The sequence below is a fragment of the Panthera uncia genome, chromosome A2 (genome assembly GCF_023721935.1).
Source record: "Panthera uncia isolate 11264 chromosome A2, Puncia_PCG_1.0, whole genome shotgun sequence".
Taxonomy (NCBI): domain Eukaryota; kingdom Metazoa; phylum Chordata; class Mammalia; order Carnivora; family Felidae; genus Panthera; species Panthera uncia.
In genome coordinates this window covers 148,958,107-148,979,856 of record NC_064816.1, presented here as the reverse complement: position 1 = coordinate 148,979,856, position 21,750 = coordinate 148,958,107, and the positions used below count along the sequence as shown (strand labels likewise).

At 41.4% G+C, this 21,750-nt stretch overlaps 1 protein-coding gene across 1 annotated transcript in view; it reads right to left on the bottom strand.

Moving 5' to 3' along the window:
* TBXAS1 (thromboxane A synthase 1) overlaps positions 1 to 21,750 on the bottom strand; it is a 155,689-nt gene that overhangs the window by 114,530 nt on the left and 19,409 nt on the right. The window contains exons 2-3 of the mRNA XM_049643045.1: positions 4,697 to 4,790; positions 2,039 to 2,091 (exon numbers count right to left, since the gene is read on the bottom strand). Of these exons, the coding sequence (XP_049499002.1) occupies positions 2,039 to 2,091; positions 4,697 to 4,790 (147 nt within the window). The remainder of the gene's footprint in view (positions 1 to 2,038; positions 2,092 to 4,696; positions 4,791 to 21,750) is intronic.

The window sequence follows — 21,750 nt, the reverse complement described above, 5'->3', positions numbered from 1 at the left end:
TAAAGTTGGGGGGTGGGGTTGATTGGATATCTTGTCAAGGAAACTAATTCCCTCTCTCTCTCATATACAGACATGCACACCACACCACCCACTAGTTATAAACTCTTTATCTGACATTTTAAAATTATGTTAAAACACCCAAGTGCTCTTCTCTGGAAATCTGCACAAGAAGTGCTCAAGGGAAGTGATTCCTAGAATTCAAACTGTGGGAGGCCTTTTCCTACTTCCAGGGAAGCTACTGTCATTCTGAATCAATGCTATGTCTCAGAAATGTATGGGACAGTCCCCAAGGTCACTGGCAAGTCAGCCACAGAATGACACTATTAGACCTGGACTGAGAACTTTTAAAAAGCCATGGAACAGCACCAGAGTAAGAGAAAGGTAAACGGGTCAGTCCCCTAGCCTTTACTGAATATCTATCATGCTTAAAGCAAGAAGCAATGCACTTAAAAAAAAAAAAAAAAAAAAAAAAAGTAAGTAAAGACCAAGCTAAAAGGGATCTTAAAGAGGTAGAGTTGCTTATTATTGAAAGATACATGCCACGTCCCTGCCCCATCAGTGTCAGTCTTGGCCAAGTGACTTGCTTTGGCCTCACCACAGAGTGTGCTCCCTCCCCTGATTTTGAGTTTGGCTATCTAACGTGATTTGGCCAATAGGATGTTAGCAGACATGATGCGGCAGAAACGTTAAATGTTCTTGTGCTGTTAGGTTTTCTTTCCTGAATGTTTGCCTTCACCTTGAGAAGAGCCTGTTCTAAATGAGCTTACCTACCCAGAGGCCTGGCAGATTCACTAGAAAGCCCAGTTAAGCTCAACCAAGTGTAGTTTACATCAATCTATTCTGGCCACGCCTTTGCAACGTGGTGAACAATAATTGGTTGTTGAAGTCCTGCATTTTAGATGGGTTTGTAATGCAGCAATAACAGACTAATTATGGAGAACATCTAGTATGACATCTTAATTTATCACTTTTGCAGGATTACATAACAAACAAAACAGCAGAGAGAACAACTTGGCTAAAACTGTGGCTCTCCAGGGTAGGTTTATTTCCACAGAGTACAAGTCAATCTCTTTTGAAAATCACCCCCAGGGAGAACGATGGGATCCATGGGTCCCACGGACAGAAGAATTCACAAACCACTGGACCCCCATTAGCATGTACATTAGGAACAGAACTTCACTGCACCTAAAAAAGTGATCACAGACCTGGAGGTCTGGAGAAGGAGCTGGGAAAAATCACCCAGTGGCTGAGGAGGAGTGATGTGAAAACAGACTAAAACGATTAGGGCTCCAGGGTGGAAAGACACATGTTGAGAATCAATATGATTCGAGTCTGTCAAATCTTGAATAGAGTAAATGATATGAACATATGTTTGTTCACCAGATTCTGGAATTTTATTTATTTATTTATTTATTTATTTATTTATTTATTTTTTAAAGAAGGAGCACACTCAGAGGCATAAAAAGGGAAACTTCAAGGAAAAAAGAGAGACTCTATTACTTTACATGGCTGAAAACTATGGTGGCCATATGTCCCAATATATCCAGGACAGTCTCAGTTTCCACTGTCGTCCTGGGGTAATTATTAACAGCACCCCCTTTCACGTTCAATACAGTACTCTATTGGATGGTAGATTACATGGTCGTACAGCTGACAGCATGCTGAACAAAACATGGTCAACAAACAGTTGAACAAAACAGGTCCAAGTAAGGTTTAGGTAAGTTCTTGAGAAGACCAGTCATGGGTTATCAAGGCACATGGGACTGAGGCACGGGGACCAGTGCGTCCGATTGCAGCAGTGGTGAGAGATGGTCAAGACCCCCAGGGTCTTAAAGGCTGGGAAATGGTATTCTTTCAGCCTAGGATCGGGCCCCCTTGGGCAACCCTGGGGCCTCCTCTCAGTGCCTTATCTGTACTGCCAGGCACTCTCTTTGTGGATTCTTGAAAGATCTAAGCACATGCAACATCACCATTTTGGTTATTACTTCCTTATCAGAACATGCAGAAATTGAGGTAGAAGAGTGAGGTTCCCTCTTACCCACACAGAGGTCCATGTAGCTTTCTGAGCTCCATTTGGCTTTCCCAGAAACCCTGCAGAAAACAAAGCACTATAGTAAGGATAAGATTAAACAAAATTTTGAGTATTCAAATTGATTCAGGAAAAAAGTCTGGAACTGTGAGAACACAATTACGTAAACAATAAAAAAGAATTGAAGTTATATTGCTTTCAAGTACTTTGAAGTATTAGAATAAACTGGTAGCCTTAAAAAAATATATTGCTGAGGAAAAATCTCGGTCAGTTCTGCTTTAATGGACAGAAGAGATCATCTGTACTTAAAGTATTTGTGTATAATTGCTTCTAAAATATTTGAAAACCGTTTGCTTTCTCAACTATGTTAACATTCCCCTTGGCAGTTTGGTTTATATTATTATTAATTTTGGCAAAGCCTCTCTTGACAGCCACTATATGTGTAAACGCCTGCTGAATCTATCCAAATTATCACAAGTTCTGAATTATCATGATCCTCATCCAATTTTTAACTAAGACCAACAGAGTCAAAACATAAGAACCTTAGGGTAACTTGATATAGGACTAATAAGAACCTTAGAGTAACTTGATACCCTAAGCAGGACTAAACATTAGACATGTTTTGTAGCAGGGAACGAGTATACTTAGAGTTACACGTGGGGTGGAGGGTCAGAAGGTGCCAGATCCATTGTGCTGTAGGGATGCAGTAGTTTAGTAGGGATGGAGTATGTGTGCAAATATACACAGAGGAGCTGTAGGGGTGAAGGGATGGAGATGTCACACAGATCCCTGTGTTGTGGGAATGAAGTACACAGGGAGACACGTGATGGGTAGGGAAGGGGAAGGGAGGAAGAGGTGGATATCCTTAATGGAAACACATCTCATTCTTATTACATAGACTTTCGCAGTCTAAGCTTGCCATATATCAAAGAAAGCTTCTATGAATATAAAAATAGTCGCTGAAATTACTATGTTCTGGAGAGAACTTGGCAAGGTTTGCACATACAAGGATGCTGAGCTGAAAAGGAGCATATGTGGAAATTAACCAGAGGCAGGAGCACAGTGTTCTCTTCACATGGACGGTTATACTATTTTTTTTTCCTCAAAAATGTTAGTACTAAATCACTCAACTGAATGCAACTGATCATTCCCCCCACCCCCTGAAATATGTGAAATTTATTTACTTTAATTTCCTATCCAGTGTGTTGTTCTATTTTGACACTCAGAAATTTCTTCACACTTGCTTCAAGAACTCACAGGAAGCCTTGATGAGATCGCTATTTGCAGGCTTCACATTGTGAACATCCCCCCAAGACAGAGACGAGGAGAAGGTATTTAAAACCCGAAGAAGAGCAGAACAACAACAATAAAGAGTGAAAAGAACATTGGACAGAGAAAGGGACAAAAAGGAAGAGAAAAGAGGAGGGAAAAGGACAGAAATAGCTATTGTTATCTGTCTGGTGCTGAGGGCCAGCCTTTCTGAGGGTAGGGGTGGGGAAATGCTAGAGACATGTTGAACAGATATGATCAGGATTGGCCCACACTTAGCCCTTCCTGTCTCTGGCTCAGCGGCCCTTCACACGCAGGACCTGTCGGCTCCTGATGTTGGGGCTGGTGGCAACATGGCCATGAGTTCGCAGATTAAACCATGTGGCTTCTGAGAAAACCCAATGAGGGAAAACAGAATACCCTTAGAAGATAGAGTCCTGGGGCTGTATCTACAAATGACTACTGGACATATCGACTTGCATGTCATTCTGGCCAAGGGTATCTCCCTGAACCAGCTGCCTTCCTGACCTTCTATTTCTGTCAACTCATGGCCATTCTCCCTATTAACCTGGCTCAACACTTAGAGGCACTTAGCTCATTTACCTTGAATTCTCTACACCCAATTCATTCCAGGAGTCACTAACTTTACCCCCAATGTCCTTCTTTTTTCACACGGACCACCTGGGCCAAGCCCTCATTGATTCGCCTAGACTTAATCTAAATCTTCCTCCCTGCAGAGTCACCCTTTACTTCAAGGTCCCTCTCCTGCTTGAAAATGATAGCACACTAGCCAGCCAGCCAGCCCATTGCTGTCTCACACAGCTGCTTCCCCTAGTGCTCCCCCATCTTCAGCTTTTAGTAAGTCCAGGCTGCTCGTCAAGCTGTGCCTTGTTTTTCATTTAAGTGAGATCACACACATCGTTGCTCCCCACCTGGTTTGTGTTCTTGTCTTTGTGACTATTGTTCCTGCAGGACCTCCTTCTCTAGGAAGTCTTCCAGTGTGATTCTAGCCCTGACAGAGAATCAGGGTTGATTCTACCTAGGGTACATCCTATCTCATGTTTAACACCATGATTTTATGTGTGCACTCAAGGGAAGAAGTAACTTCTGCTTCTTCCATATCCCAGGCCCTGGCACATTTAGATACCCAGTCAATGGGTTTTGGGGTGAATGGATGAATGAATGGGTGACAGGACTCACTGCATGCTGATGAGTAATAAACAATGGATTGTTGTCATCATGTGAGAATTCATTCAGTAGGGGAAGGCTCAACACACAGCGCCTTCACATATAGACCACCCCAGTGTAGGCGATGTAGATGGGAGCAGTGCTTCATGGGTAAAGTTGCCCTGGGCTCAGCATATCTTATGCTGGAAGACAATGGAAGGCTTCCCTTACCTGGCGGAAAAATGCCAAGTTTCCAACAAAAGGAGAAGGCTTGGGATGTCTGATGCCCAGCTTCTCCAGTCTTGAAAATGCTGATGTGGAGTACCTGAGGGGAAAAGCAAAATTTAAAAACCAAGGACCTGAAGTTTTCATTCATACGTTGGCCCTGTTAGGAAACAGAATTACTGAGCTCTCCTCAGGGAAGGGTGGAAGGAGTGGTTTCTGGTTGACAGTGTCTAAGGACCAAAGAGGTAGAGACGTAGAGGCGAGTGAGTGGAATAGAACCCAGGAAATTCCTCCTGATTGAGTGACAGGCTGGAGATTGAGGAATCCTAAAATGTCACAGTTAGAAGACAAGGTGATGGTGTGGTCTAAATGCCCCTTCCCTACCTAAAGTTTCCATCAATACATTGTTTTTAAAAATGTACCTCTCCCCAGTTCAGTTCCTTTGTCCCTACATCTACCATGGACAATTATCAGAAGGCAAAGCAGGAAAAAAAAAAAAAAAAGTAACAATGGCAAAAATAAGTTCCCTGTGCAAATTTGTGTTTTCTTGGTCAAAACTGACCCCTGCACATAATTTGTCCCTCATCACATTGCATGGACTAATAGAGAAAAATAAAAACCAGGAGGGAGAGAACACACCATGGAGATAAGACCTCATCTCCAACTGCTTATAACCTCTTTATGTCTTTGTTTTCATGTCCTGAAACCATATGGGAAGCATATTTTCTTAACCAAAAATCAGGAAACGTGGCCCGACAGATTTCTGTGCCACTTTCTAGGAGAAAGCAGCAGTCTGAGAAGTGCAGCGTAGCTGTCAAAACATTGGAATTACTAGGATATTTCACCAGTTTATGGGAACAGAGGGATAACACAGTTAAAGTCAGAACTGGCTTAGAAAAACCTGGACATATGGCTAAAATCCCTAATCAGCCAGCCAATTAGGTCAAAAGTTCAGTTAGTTCAGAAAAATTAATGAGTCAAACTGGGTGTTTAGCATCATGCAGAGATCAGCCAAATCTCAATTCAGGAGCAAGGAAAAATTTAGAACATATCATTACAGCCAAGCTTCCTGGGAGTACTAGAATTTAGACGAACAAAATGCTGCTCTAAAAATCATTCACCTATCATTAGAAAGATGGAGTGTTCATGGTAGTCTCTGACCTTCCCCTTTCCCACCTGTAGTCCAACAAGAAGCACTTAAAATACAAATTTTTCATCAAATATTCAGAAATTCAGGGAAAGGACAACCCAGCTTGAGTGCTGGTTTGTGTTACTCTGAGCAATGGGTCTACTTTCAAAGTAGTCACAAGGGAGAACCAAGAATGGGAAGAAGTTTTCCACCATCTGGCTGAATTACTGGGTTTGAATGAGTTCCCAGGACATCACATGTAAGTCCATGTTCAAGTGTGATTACAGGCCGAACTTAAGAGCCACGTGTGAATTACACGGATCAGTCAGGCCATCATTCCTCTTCATTAGCTTTTGTACCAAAGGTCAACAGCATAGTGTGCAAAAGTTATTCGTTCAAGTAGACCAGGATATTTTAAATAATTCCCCTCACCCCAAAGAGGAAAAACCAAAGAAGACTTACCAGTGCACTTAACACTTCCCTCAGCATCCTTGAATCTGGCTTCTATCTTCATTTCTCTATCAGTTTTTGTGAATTATTTTCTAAATGTGATCTCTAATGGGTAGAAAGAGATATGTAGATCTTGGGCCACGTAATTACATCTTAATTTTTTAATTAGATGTCTTGATTGTCTAATTAAAGGACAAGAAGTCTGTGCCTAATTACACGTGCTAATTATTATGCAAGTCCATGCCCTAATTATGTAACTCCACTTACAAAAATACTGCTTGTGTGTCTCTGCACAAAATTCAGACATTTTCAAACATATGGCATCAGCAGAGAATGTTCTGGACATAACCATAAACTTCACTTTGCAACGTGTACTCCAAGTATAGACTTGGGCCTCTTCAGCTGGGAATTGGCCAAAAGTTGCCATTAGTAACCAGAGTCCTCGTACCAGAATCAACAGGGAAGGATCACTGGCACCAGACTGCTGGGCAAAATTGCAAAGTGAGTTCCATTTGTCTTGCTTTCACTTCCTTCTCTGCATCCTTGTTTCATCCTTCCTGGTCCCAGGGTCCTCATGCTGCCCTCTGTCTGTCTCAACACACTCTCTGGACAATCCATGGACCCTAGCTGTTATGGGTTGAATCGTGTCACCCCCAAAAAAGAATAGTTGAAGTCCTAACCCCTGGTACCTCAGAATATGATCTTATTTAGAGATAGAGTGGTCACTAATGTGATTAGTTAAGATCAGATCATACCCAAGTAGAGTGGAACTCTAATCCTTATGGCAGGTGTCCTTATAAAAGGACGGCCACGTGAAGACATGGAGACATGGGGAGAATTCCATCTGACAACAAAGGCAGAGATTGGAGTTAACACAACTACAAGCCAGGGAACACCAAAGATGGACAGCAAACCACCAGAAGCTAGGAAGAGGCCAGAAAGGATACCCCTTTATAGGTTTCAGAGGGAGCATAGCCTTGCAAAAACCATAATTTCAGGGTCTGGCTTCCAGAACTGTGAGACAATGAATTCCTAGTGTTTTAAGCTCAGTTTGTGGTACTTTGTTATGGCAGCCTTAGGAAACTGATACACCAAGAATACCCATGAATGAGTTTCAGAGAATCAATGAAAAAATATCTTTAAAAAAATCTCCTCCTGCTACTCTAAAAATTGTCACCATGAAGGAAATTTCTTTTTTATGTCAAATTGTGCCATTAGGTCCTGTGCCATCAAAAAAGTGAAGGTGGCCTGGGATGCTACTGTGAAAAGCAAGTAGTATGCAGTTGTCATGCAGCCGCCATATTGTAGTATTCTTGTCTTTGATGGGAATTAATAAAAACATCCCTTATGATTATGGACATCTATCATTGTTTACCTTAAGGATACTTAAGTTGGAAAATGACATCAAAAAGTATATATAGTAGCCTTAGATACCCTTCTCTGGTTTCATTTCACAGCTGAAATAGTCATTTCTTGCTATAGCACACAAATTCCTGCACTGCCAGGGGCGTGTCTTCTACACCTTCTCAAAATAAATTGAATAATATGAATCATGTTCAAAATAAGATTCCATTTTTAAAGTCTAGAAGTTCCCCAGTATTTCATTTTCCCCGAGACAAAGCCCTTTCTTGATGGATTCCACAAAAGTGGTCAGCCTTTTGGTTAGCCAAAGAAGTCACTTGCGATACATTGAGGAAATATTTTGATGAATCATGTATGAAAGAGATAGTCAAGCTGATTGAGGTTTGGAGCAAGAGAAGACAGTCAAGTGATGGCCTGCCCTCCAGGATTTCCCTCACTGAATATCTTAAGCAGCCATAGAAGACGTGGTTTCTCTCTTGTGTGCTTCTGGGAACCGCTAGCTCCTTGGTTCATCCATTATGTTCTCAACATTACTATTGAAGAATTTCTACTTGGTGAGATTCAAGTCTGTTGATGTGTTTTTGAAATGCTGAAATATTCCTTTGGCAAATAACACATCTCCTGGGGTAAAAATCGTGATTCTCCAGTGAAGCCAGGTAACCCCACCTGTCCTGCTCTTTGGAGAAGAAAAGCCCTTTGTCATGGTTACTCGACGCTTGTGACATGTATGGCCATCAAAGGACTTGCCAGCAATTCCATTAAAAATTGTGGCCACATTGGAAACATTAGAAACAAGGCCTTAAATTGTTGCCTTCTCAAAAGGTTTTAAGACACGGGAGCAGAGTGTTTGCCAACTTTGACAGAGATTTGGGCAAAAAAACCACTACAACTATTAGACAAAACCTACTTTAATTTTACTGTAATTCTTTCTAGTTTTTTCTGTGAGGATTTTTTGAGATTACATTCTCTATAATGTTTTCTTATTTCTATTTCTCTATATTTCTACTTTTAAACTTGATATAAGGGAAGAAATCTCTGTATTAATCCTTTATGAATATTATTTTTTGAAAATGTTATTAATTTATTTTAAAAAGAGAGATTGAGAGAAAGAGCATGAGCAGGGGAGAGGGGCAGATGGAAAGAGAGAGAATCTTAAGCAGGTTCTATGCTCAGCATGGAACCCTATGCACGTCCCAATCTCACAACCCTGGAATCATCACCTGAACCAAAATCAAGAGTCAGATGCCTAACCGACTGAGCCACTCAGGTGCCTGTGAATATTATTTTTATGGCTGCAGAATATTCCTCTTGTGGACATATCATAATTTACTAAATTATTCTTATTGGTAAATATTTAGGCTGTTCTTGATTTTTTTAGCTGATTTAAGGTCTGTTACTACAATGAATATCTCTGTGCATCAACCTTTTCTAGCACTTTATGCATCAAGCTTTTCTAGACCTGAAATCCATGAGTGACCGGATTCAAATATTGGTACACAATGCTTTCCAGGAAGTTTGTCCCAGTGAGTCTCACTGGCAGTGTATCCATTTCACCAAATGCTCTCATAAAATTTCCCCCCTTTTTTTAGACACATCAATGTATCTTGATGTCTGCATTTCTTGGATTATGGGGGGGGGGGGAAGAGAGAGAGAATGAGAATATTTTGCCATCTCTTTTTCTCTAATTTCAAAAATATCTCCCACCTTTGAAATTCTTCCTTTCTCCCCTCATTACTACCATAGCTGATCCAGGTGGCAGGCATAATTGTGCCACACCAACTGGTTAAATAATTAATTGGAAAATGAGCAGTCATTGATGGGTGACTGTAGGTTGACTCCAAGCACACATTTGGGTAGGGAAACGAAGATAAGCAGATGAATTCTGAATAGGTTTTTTTTTTTTTTTTTTTTTTTTTGAGAAAATAACTCTCTACAGGCTGGTTAGTTGATTTTAAATTCTGTTTCCTTCTCCTTCCTTGCCCCATTAATACTACAGAAACTGTAAGTAGAAATTGCATCAGCCGTGCCTCCAGGCAGGAGCTCCTTAGAAATGCTGAGTTTCTAGATGAGGTCACCCCAGGTCCCCTGTTAGCACCTCATCTCTGTTCAGCATCTTCGTGGTTGGTCCCCTCTCCCAGAACCCGCTGCCCCAAGACCATGCTCTCAGCTTGTCCTCAGGGCTGGAAACCATCTAGTGCACATTCATGTCTCCATTAGTAGTAGTTAGATTATCTACTAAGATACAACCTAGAAACCAGAATGTTCATTTACTAATCTGTCAGAGTAGGTATCCTTTTCCAGGAACAGGAATCTGATGTCCCTCCTCAGAGCCCCTCCCCTCCTAGTACTTGAGAAGCCAAATCAATCATCAGAGTGTTGAGTCAGGTTCTATAATGAGAGGTGGCTCATTAGAAGAGGTATGTCACTGGGACCCTGGTAAAATAATCCCGCCCTAATGCCGAGCACATCCCTATAAAGGTTTGGCAATGAGACAGTGTGCTTGCTGTCCCACCCACCTTTCCCCACTGATTTGTATTGCCGCCTCTATCATACTCCTTAGTACTAGAGGTGCCTGGTTCTATTTTGATCCATTTGTCTGGCTTATGGCAATGCCTCACTATTTTAACTATTACAATTCTGTATTACTTTTTAATATCTTACTTTCTCATATTAGTTTTAGAATTAACTAGTCTAGTTTGATGAAATAGTCTGCTGAGATTTTTTTTATTGGAATTGCATTAAATTTATAGAGTACAAACATTATTACAACATTGAGTATTCTCACCTATGGATGTATTATATCTCTCCATTGATTCTGTTGTCTCTGTCCTTCAGTAACATTTTATAATTTTATGCACAAGAATATCTCTTTGCCATTTACATATGTTGGTTATTGATATTGCTCATGTGTAAGAACACTATTTGTTTTTTATGCCAATCTTGTAATCAGTGATCCTTCTAAATTTTCTTGTTAGTTCTGTGGGATTTACATGTGGGATATCTGATTTCTTATGCTGACAATCATGTTTTATGCAAATAATATCAGTTTGTTCTATTTCTTTCTAATCATTTTGTTTCACTTTTCATTTTATTTTCTTATTACATTGGCTGGGACCTCTAGTACAGTGTTTAAAAGAAGCAATAAAAGAGAGCATCTTTTTCATATTCTTGATTATAGGAATGTGTCTAATGTTTCAAACTCAATAGTGAGGGGCGCCTGGGTGGCTCAGTCGGTTAAGCGTCCGACTTCGGCTCAGGTCATGATCTCATAGCTTGTGAGTTCGAGCCCTGCGTCGGGCTCTGTGCTGGCAGCTCAGAGCCTGGAGCCTGCTTCAGATTCTGTGTCTCCCTCTCTCTCTGGCCCTCCCCTGTTCATGCTCTGTCTCTCTCTGTCTCAAAAATAAATAAACATTAAAAAAATTTTTAAAAAAACCTCAAGAGTGAGATTTTGCTGCAGATTTTTTACAGATATCCTTTATTGGGTTAAGGACATTTTTTTTCTATTCCTCATTTGCTTAGAAAAGTTTTTCTTAGTTAGTCTTGCTATATAGGCTTATCTATTTTATTAATCTTTTCAAAGCACCAAGTTTTGCTTTTATTGATCCTTTCTAGTTTTTTGTTTGTTTGTTTTCTATTTCACTATTTGTTTAGCATTTTTTATTATGGTCCACCTTCTATTTTCTTTGGGTTTACTCTTTGTTCTTTGTTTCTTTGGATTTTGTTTATCTGTTTTAGTTTGTTAAGTTAATAATTGTAATTCACTTATTTTTAGTATTTAAAAAAAATAAATGCATTTAAGGCTGTAAATCCTCCTCTAAATGCTTCTTTACCTGCATCCCACACATTCTGAAATGTAGTGCTTTCATTGTCTAACAGTTCCATTCTAACAGGGAACTTCTGAATATAAAATGTGCTGTAAGATGGACACAAGCAAAACTCAGAGGGAAGTATTTTTGAATTATAAGACTTTCCTATTGTTTTTCATTTCTGCCCAGGCTTACCTATAAGATTTACTAAGTAAAATTCCTTATAATTTGTTCCAAAAGACCCAGAAAAGGGAACTGCTTAAAGTCCTCACTCCTCTAGGGGAAAAGAAAATAAATGAGTACTGAATAAATACGTAAGTATCTGACTGATACTTTCCTTAGTAATGTAAAAACCACAAAAGCCTACTCATTTCAGTCATTACCCTGACAACAGCTTTGTCACAACACAAGAAAAATACATTTATACAGAAATACGATCATATAAATCATATAAAGGTAGAAATCAATATTATTTTCACATTACTGATTTGGAAATTAAATCATAAGGAGGTTACAGAAGGCACTTAAGTGCTGCTAAGCAATTGAGTCAGAATGGAAACCAGGTCTGCCACATTTCAAACAGGTGCTGGTATCCACTAACTCCACTAACCTGTTCCTTTCCATCCTCTAGGCTAGGATGTTGTGGATAAGCCACCACATGAGAACACACAGAGAATATGCTGAGAACAAAGGCAGGTTTATTAGAAACCAAAGGTATAGTAATAACAGATACTAATGAACTGATGATCATGATGAGAGATATATTTTGTCTATCTAAAAGCCTCACTTGTGTTTCTTACCCATCTCTTACTCAGAATTCTCAACTATGTCTTCTTTTAGTTGTGTTGCTTTCTCCCGTTCTCCTGGATCATTCTTGTCTGGATACAAACATATTGCAGTGTCTTCCATCATAAAGGAAAAAGGCAAACCCCTTTGATTCCAGTCATTGCCTTCTTTTTCGTCCTTCCTTGAGAGTAGCATCCTTTGAAAGCATTATCTAGACTTGTTCTCTCCCCTTCTATACCCCTAGTCTCTTCTCCACCTGTTCCAACTATGTTTTTTGTACCCACCACTATACTGGGATTGCCCTTGTCAAGGTCATTCATGATTCTTATCTTGTCAATCCAATGATTTCTTGCCAATCTTTGTACTTGACCTCTCAGTAGCATTTGACACAAATCAACACTTTCTTCTTCCTGAAACACTCTCCTTCTCTTGCTCCCTGTCGGCATTCCTCCTACCTCAGAGGCTGCTCCTCAGTGTCTTTGCTACCTCCTTTCCTTCTAACAGTCTCACCACTTTGCATACCATCTATACATCAATAACTTCCACATTTCTGGGGTGTCTGGGTGGCTCAGTTGGTTAAGTATCCAACTTTGGCTCAGGTCATGATCTTGTGGTTTGTGAGTTCGAGCCCCACGATGGGCTCTGTGCTGACAGGTCAGAGCTTAGAGCCTGCTTCAGATTCTGTGTCTCCCTGTCTCTCTCTCTCTGTGCCCTTCCCCTGCTTGTGCTCTGTCTTTTCTCTCTCAAAAATAGGTAAACATTTAAAAAAATAACTTCCACATTTCTCTCTCTAGTTCCATTCTCCATTCTCTCCACGAAACTCATCTTTATACAACTGCCAAATTGATTGCACGCTTTTAATGTCTATTAGGCATTTTAAACTTAACATATCCAAATCTGAGTTCAATTTTCCCCCTAAATTTCATCCTGCCCAGTCATCTCTATGTCACGATTGCAACCACAATCCACCCATTGCTCAAGCCACAAACATTTGAGACATGGTCAAGTGTGTAATTGTTTAATATATGACTACCCCTTTTAGTTGGAGAAGTATACATCTCCACCCCATTTACATTAGGCTTGGTTATGTGGCTTTTTTTTTTTTTTTTTTTTTTTTTTTGCCAACTGAGCGTGAACAGATACAACACGAACCACATCCAAGCAAAAGTCAAGAGAGCAGCACACGGTGAACCATTTATTTTTCCCTCTGCCGTGAGACCCCTAGTCTCCCAGGTGAGAGCTTTCCTGAAGTCTGGGTCCTGTAATAAAGATGAGGAGAAGCAGAGCTGAAAGTGATCCATGCTAGATATTTAGTGTGAGCAAGAAATAAATATTTGTTGATGTAAATCACTGAGATTGGAGGCACTTGCTGTCCATGTGAAACTTACCTGAAACTGACTGATATTAGACCTGTTTTATCCTTCTCTTTCATTTTTCATACTTTACAATCTATCGGCAAATCCTTACAGTTCCATCTTCAAATTAGCTCCTTCTCCATAACTGCTCACTTCTCTCCATCTACATTGCTTCTACCCTAGTACAAGCCCCTTAGCAGGGCTATTTGCTAGTATCTAGCAAATGCATTTACCCTTTGACCCATCAAATTCACTTCTAGGAATTTGTTCTACCTGCATCCTTGAACATATACAGAGGTATTCATTTCAGCATTTTTATAACATCAAAAGACTGGAAACAACCTAGACACCTGTCGGTTTGGGGCTCTTTAGATAAATCATGATGCATCCATTTAATAATATACTATGCAACAAAGATGGAAAGTCGTTAACATACAATATTACACATTGTCGGTGTTTAAATTTCCCCATGTGTCTCATAATTTTTCTTTTATAGTACATTTGTTGAATGAGGATCTAAATAAATTCTATGTGTTGTAATTGGGTCAGATGCCTCTTCTTGAGTATCTCTAAGTCTCTAAATTCCCCTCAACCCCCCCCCAACCTACCTTTTTCCCTCTTGGATTTTTTATAAACAAAACAGGTTGTATCTTGTAGAGTCTCCCATTGTCTGAATTTCAATAGTTGCATATTGCATGGTGTAGTTTAACATGTTCTTCAGTCCCAGTCTGGTAGTCTGATCTAAACCACTGGTTCCTGAATTTGTCTGCACACTGAGGAGCTTCAGAATATCCTCATGTTTATGTCCTACTCCCCACCCCCCATGGTGACTTAATTATGTAAGGTGTGACTTGGGCTTTGGAATTTTACAAAGATCCTACATTGATTGCAGTGTTCAAAGCCTGATCCAGAGGCCTTTTCTGTCAGACTGCGCTATAGGAGATTGATGATATCTATTTTTCTCTGTTATTTTGATCTTTGGACTTGTGAAGATTGTCACCTAGATCCATTAATTCATTAGGAGCTGCAAAAGGGTGATATTCCTTCTGCACTGTTAGCTGGAATAATTCTGAATTTACCCTCATCTGCTATGGTTATAGCAGTTCATATAAGAAAAGTAGGATCAGTGCTTGAGTCTTTCCTTTTATTGTTAGTTTTCAAAATAATGAGTTGATTGTATAACATCGTACAGTAGTAACTCCTGTTATTTTTGTATCATTTTGAATTCATGGGTTTAAGTATATTTGATATGTTTTGATCCATTGTAATGATTGCTTTATTCATCAAATTGTCCCATCTTTGGCTAGTGGGACCACATATAAGTTTGCTCCTGAGTACTTTTGATAGAATGTCTTTCTTGCTTTCTGAAATGTCAAGATGCTTCAAGTTCATCTTGTACATTTCTTGCCCCAGACCTAGATTAGCCACTTTCGCAAGAAGCCGTGGTTCTGTTTAATGGGAAATGCTATCTGGGGATCATAATAAGAGAAGACTTTTCACTGTACCTCTTGGTGATACTTCATGATACCATTTTGATACTTCAATCACATGAATGCCTATGCAAAAACATGAATAGATCTTGAAACTTTTAAATTAAATCCTCTATACTTGGAATTATTTTAAATGTAGAGTGATACCTTACAAAAAAGATCAATATGGTGAATACTATCAAAAAGTGAAGGAAATTTTTAAAGTTGGTTCACACCCAGCATGGAGCCCAACATGGGGCTTGAACTCAAGATCAAGACCTGAGGTGAGATCAAGAGTCAGACACTTAACTGACTGAGCCACCCAAGCACCCCAGGTGAAGGAATTTTTTAAAAGTAAGCTTTCCCAACTGTATTAGTTTCCTATTGTCATTATAACAAATAACCACAAACTTAATGGTTTAAAACAAAACAATGTATTATCTTACAGTTCTGGAGGCCAGCAATCCAAATGAATCTTGCTAGTCTAACGTTAAGATGTCAACAGGGCTGGTTCTTTCTGGAGGCTACAGGGGAGTATTGGTTCTTTGTTTCCTTGGCTTATGGCCACATCACTCCAATCTCTACTTTCAGTCACCATATTAACGTCTCTGATTCTGACTCCTCCTGCGTTCCCCTCATAAAGGCCCTTGTGATTACATTTAGGACCCACCAGGGTAATTCAGTACACCCTCCCTATCTCAAGATCCCTAATCGCATCCTCAAAGTCCCTTTTTCCAAATAAAGTGGCATTCACAAATTCCAGGGCGTAGAACATGGACATCTTTGGGAGTCATTATTCAATTACCACACCAACTTATATTTCTATAAATATAACCTATATTTATGTATACACCCTGACTTTATTTTGGAGTGTGCCTGAAAAGGGGAAGTGCCTGGGTGGGGACCATGAGATCATCAGGGCTTCCTGTTTAGAGAGAACTGGATGGTACATCTGCTTGGGGGTGGGAGGAGGCAAGCCCAAGGCTCACATGACATTAAGCCTTTGTCTCAGGCACCAACTGCTGAACTAAGCTTTACTGGCCCTCCCGACTAAACAGCCAACAGATAAGTATTTTAAAGAAAATATTACAATTTTTTTAAACAAATAATATGTCATCCAGTTGATGGCTATTATAGCACAGAGCTAACTTTTTCATTTCTATCCCAACTTTTCGGAGAAGGAGAGTCCGCTGAGGAAATAAATCTCTAAACTCAGTCATTTGTATAACATCTTTACAATTTCTGCCGTGTCTGCAAATGTCCTATGCTATTACTTGCTTACCAATTTCCTTTAAAGAAACTTAAGTGCATTTATTTCAAAAGGAAACCTTATGTCATGACCATAAATGAAAACTATTACCACTTCCATAAAGAAGAAGTAACGGTAAAAATCAACACTATACCGTGGAAAAATTTTTAAGCCTGTGAACCCCCTAAAAGTTCACACGGATGGTCCATAGGCCACTGGTGGGAAGACCTGGCTCTTGAGGACAATCTGAGCAGGCCACATGTTTTAGTGTGCTCTGTCTAGTTTGTCCCAGCTTAGCAGACAGTTTAACACCATGCCCAGAGAACGATGAAAGACCTTTCTCAGAGCGCACGTGGAGAATTAGAGCAAATGAATCTTATTGTCCTGTATTTCTCTCTCTCAGTACTGAAGAGAGCTAGTCTGCTTTTGCCATTGGATTTATTCTAAACTGTGATTGTAGTTTACCCTCCCGAAGAGGTGAGGTCCTAGCAGTGAAGTGCTTTATCACTGTGAGGGCTAATGTTAACCGACATGTTACAAATGAAGAGTATCACTGGGTCGACACAGATTCACTGCATGTCTCGTTGCAGACACGGTGCTGGGTGCTAGGGACGCTGCAGGGACGTGTCACTTACAACCTAGTGGACCAGACAGATTTTCCATGGCTAATGACAAGCAGTTAATTAAGCATTTACAGTATGATCTTTGCAGCAAAGAAGCATCCCATGCCTGTTGAAATGTATGTTTGTAGTTTGCTAACTTAAGAGCACTCCTCCTGTCCAACTACTGGATGGAATTTGTCGCAGGTGAAAAAAATGGCAAGCAGTCCTTAAGGTTGTTACTCCCCCTCAAGACTAGTTTTCAAGCAACAGGGCCCTCCCAAGGGGACCAATCTCCTGAAAACCATTAAGCCAAGGACAGAGGGATCAACACTGGCATGGATAACAAGAGCTGTGTCACCATAGCAGGTGAGGGCACTGGAACAGACTGCTGCTTTGGAAAGGCTGGTAAACCAGGAGGCCAGACAGAGGGAGCAAAGGGGGTACACTGAGTGGGCCCTGCTATCCCAGGATTTCCAATGCCTGTCCCGCCCCCAGAAAACCCGCCAGTGGGGACTAATTGGCACCTCTGGGGCTGAGGCAGCAAAGGGCGTGGAATCGGAGTTGGTGGTTAGGAAGGGAGAGGGGCTCGGTGAAGACGCCTCTGCCTCTACTCCCCGATTCTGCCCCACGTCACAGTTGGCCACAGACAGATTCTGTGCGCGGGCCTTGCCCTTCTGCATCAGTGAGAAGTAAGGAGAATGATGAAGTAGCACAGAGAAGTTTCACAAGGTGGAAACACATACAACCTAGCTTTCTATTTTAAAAATAGAGCAAAGCCATTGAATTTTGTCGCAAAATCGGTTAAGTGATATTTATGAAACACTTCCGGATTTTTTTTTAAAGTGTTGGTTGTATGACTGAATTTAACTAGACTGAGCCCCTCGCCACAGACACGCCGGAAAATACAATGACAAGTATCTGATCTTAGCCAAAAGGCCGAGAAGCGATACAATGACAAATATAAATGCAGCATAAAATCTTCCCCTGAAACCTCGTTTCTAGCATGGAGAAGGAAAAAAAGGACTAATGGCTTAATGCATTTAAGAAGCACAACAGATGAACATAAGGGAAGGAAAAATAAGATAAGGGAGGCAAACCATAAAAGACTCTTAAATACAGAGAACAAACTGAGGGTTGCTAGAGGGGAGATGGCTGGGGGGATGGGCTAAATGGGGGATGAACATTAAGGAGGGCACTTCTGGGATGAGCATTGGATGTTATATGTAGGCGATGAATCACTAAATTCTACTGAAACCGTTATTACACTATGCATTAACTAACTTGAGTTTAAATAGATAAAAAATATATTCATAATAAATATTTTTAAATAAAATATTTTAAAATTTTTATGGTATTTAATTTTATAAATTTTAAATACAGATCTACTTATATATAATTTTATATGTTTATCTATTTGAAAATTAAATGCTGGGCCTTGAATTCCTCATGCGTCCGGAGGCCGCCTGGACGTGGCCTCCTCCAAAGCCCCTGCCTCATTCTGCTTCCCCCAGAAGCTGGCGAATATGGCTCTTGAGAGGAAAAAAGCAAACTCCCAGGTTTCTTACAAACTCCTGTCAAGAAAGAATTTTGCTTCGGTGAACTCCTCTCTTCTCAGTCCCCCCACCGCTGATTCCGCAGCCCTGCCCATAAGAATGAGGTTCTCAGCGGTGAGAACACAAACACAAGTCACCCACGACGTATTTTTGCAGTGGCGGAAAAAGAACTAGGTTGCCCCAGTTCGGCAGGAGCATCACGGTGAGACAATTTAAAAGACTCTTGTTCCTCCTAGACAGGTAAGGGTCCAGGCCAGAGCTGAAGGTTCATCTCTCTCTCTCTCTCCATCTGCCAATTAGTAGACTGGGCCTCACTGATAATTGTGCTCTCAAGGTAGTGGCTTGTTTAAGTAATTGATGATGTTTGTCCTCACTAGGGAATCTTAGCACATCAAAAGATGTTGAGAAAGCCAAAATTCACCTAGAGTCTGAATTAATCACTTTGTCAAGCACAACAAAGGCTGTCTTGCTTTGCTAATAATCCCAAATGAGGTAGCAACCCTCGGTTAAATAAGGAAACTGTGGTGTCTGTAATTAATATTTCAAAGGGCTCAGACTGGCTTTTTTTACTCTATTTTTATGAGAGCACAGCGAAATGCATGCAGAGCAGGAAGAGTGAGGCCTGACTTCACTGGCTTCATAGAAAATGATTTGGGGGCTTTTGTTAACCACAGGGTCAATGTGTATGGCTGAGCCTGGGCCAGAGGAAGTTAGTCCCAGCATTTGCCTCCAAATGCTGCCTGGAGCCTCAGCACTTCCTCTTGCCCGGGCTTGGCTTCTGGAGTGCCACTGAACACCTCCCCTTTCCCCCCGCTTCAGCCGCTTCAGCCTTTCTGGGCTCACCTCAGAACCCACCTGCCCTTCAGCCTGCTCTCTGGCCAGCTCTCTGACCTCAAATTGGCTCTCTTCACCTGACAACGCAAACTTCCCCAGCCTCCCCACAGGACCTCACTGCCCTTTGCCTCCCTACCTCCCAGACCCCCACGCCAGCCCAGGTCAGCCCTGGCATCCAGTCACACTGAAGCCCCGACTCAAGATCATGCAGCACAGGTCAGAGCCCCAGGATCCTGCAGGTCCAGGATGGAAGGCTGAACACGTTGCTGTGTTGGCCTGATTCCAGCTGCGTGGCCATCTCTAAAAGAACATTGACACCCCCAAGGCCACTTGTTAGCCGATGAGTGGGATGAGGGGATGGGGTCTGGCAGCCACCCAATTCAGTTCAGCGATCCTTACAGACTGTGGATACCATACAAAGGGTGAGTAAGACACATCTCAGCCTCCAGAGAGCCTATATTCTGGAGATCAAATGGGAGGGAGGGGATGGGATTTCCCTTGGACTTGGGTGAACCCTGATAACTAACTGCCTTCTAGTTACTTCTTATCTTACCTACTAACTCCCCAGTTAGAAACCTCAGTGTCATCTTTGATTCTTTCCATCAATCTTCGTCTGCTACCAATCCTCACATACTGGCAGTTCGGCTTTCAAAACATCTCGAATGTGTTCTCCTTTCTTCTAACTGGCACTGCACGATTTCAGCCATCACTGTCTCCCTGGGGCATGGACTCTTCATTGGTGTCCTGAAATGGCCTCCCAGCCTCTGGTTTCTCTCTTCATCCAACAATCTGCTATCCACACCAATGCCAGAAGAATCTTGGTAATGTGCAAATCTGACCATGTTGTGGCCCAGTTCAGAGTTCTTTGTTGGCTCCCTGTCACCAAATACTAAACTCCTTTATTTGGCACACAGGGCCTTGGATGATCTGGCCCTGGACTGACTCTTCAGTGTCATTCCAAGTGGTCCCTTCCCCTGCCTTTAGACTCCAGCAATCTTGCATGACTTGGACATTTCTAGTTATACCAGCTTGTTTTACCCTTCTAGGCTTTTACCCATGCTCTTCTCCAGGGCTAGGACTGAGGCATCTAGGGTGCAACATTTAGTGGGGCACTCACTTCCAGGGATGTGGAAATGCCAACCCAGCTCTTGTATGACCCTGAGAGTGAACGCCTCCTTAAATCTTGTGTTCCAGATGCCTGTTTTCCTCACCCTGGTCCCAGCACACTCTTCTCTGCCTGTTGTGTCTGCCCTCTTCCTCTACCTGGAAAGTCCTAACCATTCTTCAGGCTCTGCTAGAGGGCTACCTCCTCCAGGATCCCACCCAGAATAGAGATGTTCTCCTTGGCCACCAGCTCCCTGATGTGGAGGGGTTGCAAATGAAGAGCAGGAAAGCTCAGAATATTGTTTGTGAGAATATAATCCTGTCTAAGTTCTTTATTTACTGTACCTGGTTCTGTTTCTATCATGCGGACTTAGTCATCTGTAGTTAATCCTTTTGTTTTTATGAAGTCCTTAAAGAACCCTTTAGATGTTGTTGTGAAAAGGAGACATCTGCCTTGAGTGAACCCTAACAGACAATTAAATTAGAGCGCAGAGAGGGCAGAGGGGGCTACTCTTGTCTCTGTGTCCTGCATAGTAATAGCGAACAATTACGGAATGTTTCCCATGGGCCAGGAGCTGTTCTAAGTGTTTTGCTTTTATTAACTTATTTATTCCTCTCCACACTCTGTGCAAGAGGTGCTACTTGGACCATCCTCATTTTTCAGATGGGAAAACTGAGGCTCAGAGAGATTAAGTAACTCACCTAAGGTCACACAGCCAGTAAGCAGCTGAGCTGTCTGGTTCTGGAGTCTGTGCTTAAGCTGGCAGCCTCCGCAGTCTGTCATGTTACATTTGCAGAGCAGCAGATTGCCTGGAACCCAACCTGTCTTACAAGCCCTGCCCTGCTCACTTCTGTGGGTTAAGGACTCTGAGACCCCTGCTAAAAGGCAGATGCCATCCACAGGACTCTGTCATCCCCTGGGATCAAATCAGTTGGTCAAATCAGCCAGTCAGTCAGCAGAGCCACAAGACTTGATATAAGGACAGGTAAACTTAAAGTGAAGACTGGCCTGGGCAGAGTGGAGGCCAGCTGAGTTTCGATATGTCTGAGTAGCCAGGGTTGATACACAGGGGCATTGGGTATTGGTACAGAAGGATTCTGTTCTTTTGTATCTTGCCTAGTAGGCATTCAAAAAATACTTGCGAATTGGATGTGACGTTATGTCTTCATAAACCCAGCCAATATTCCCATCTTTCTATTGCATTGTGACCTGTCCAATAGCCTAGAACAGGCCAGGGAAACCCAATTCTGTCTCCCAGCTTAGCAAATGGTTTAAAATGCTTAGGCAATCGAAATAACGAAAGGATATTGTGTTTCAAAAATATTTAGAATCCCATTGTATCTTGTTTGTTACTGTAATC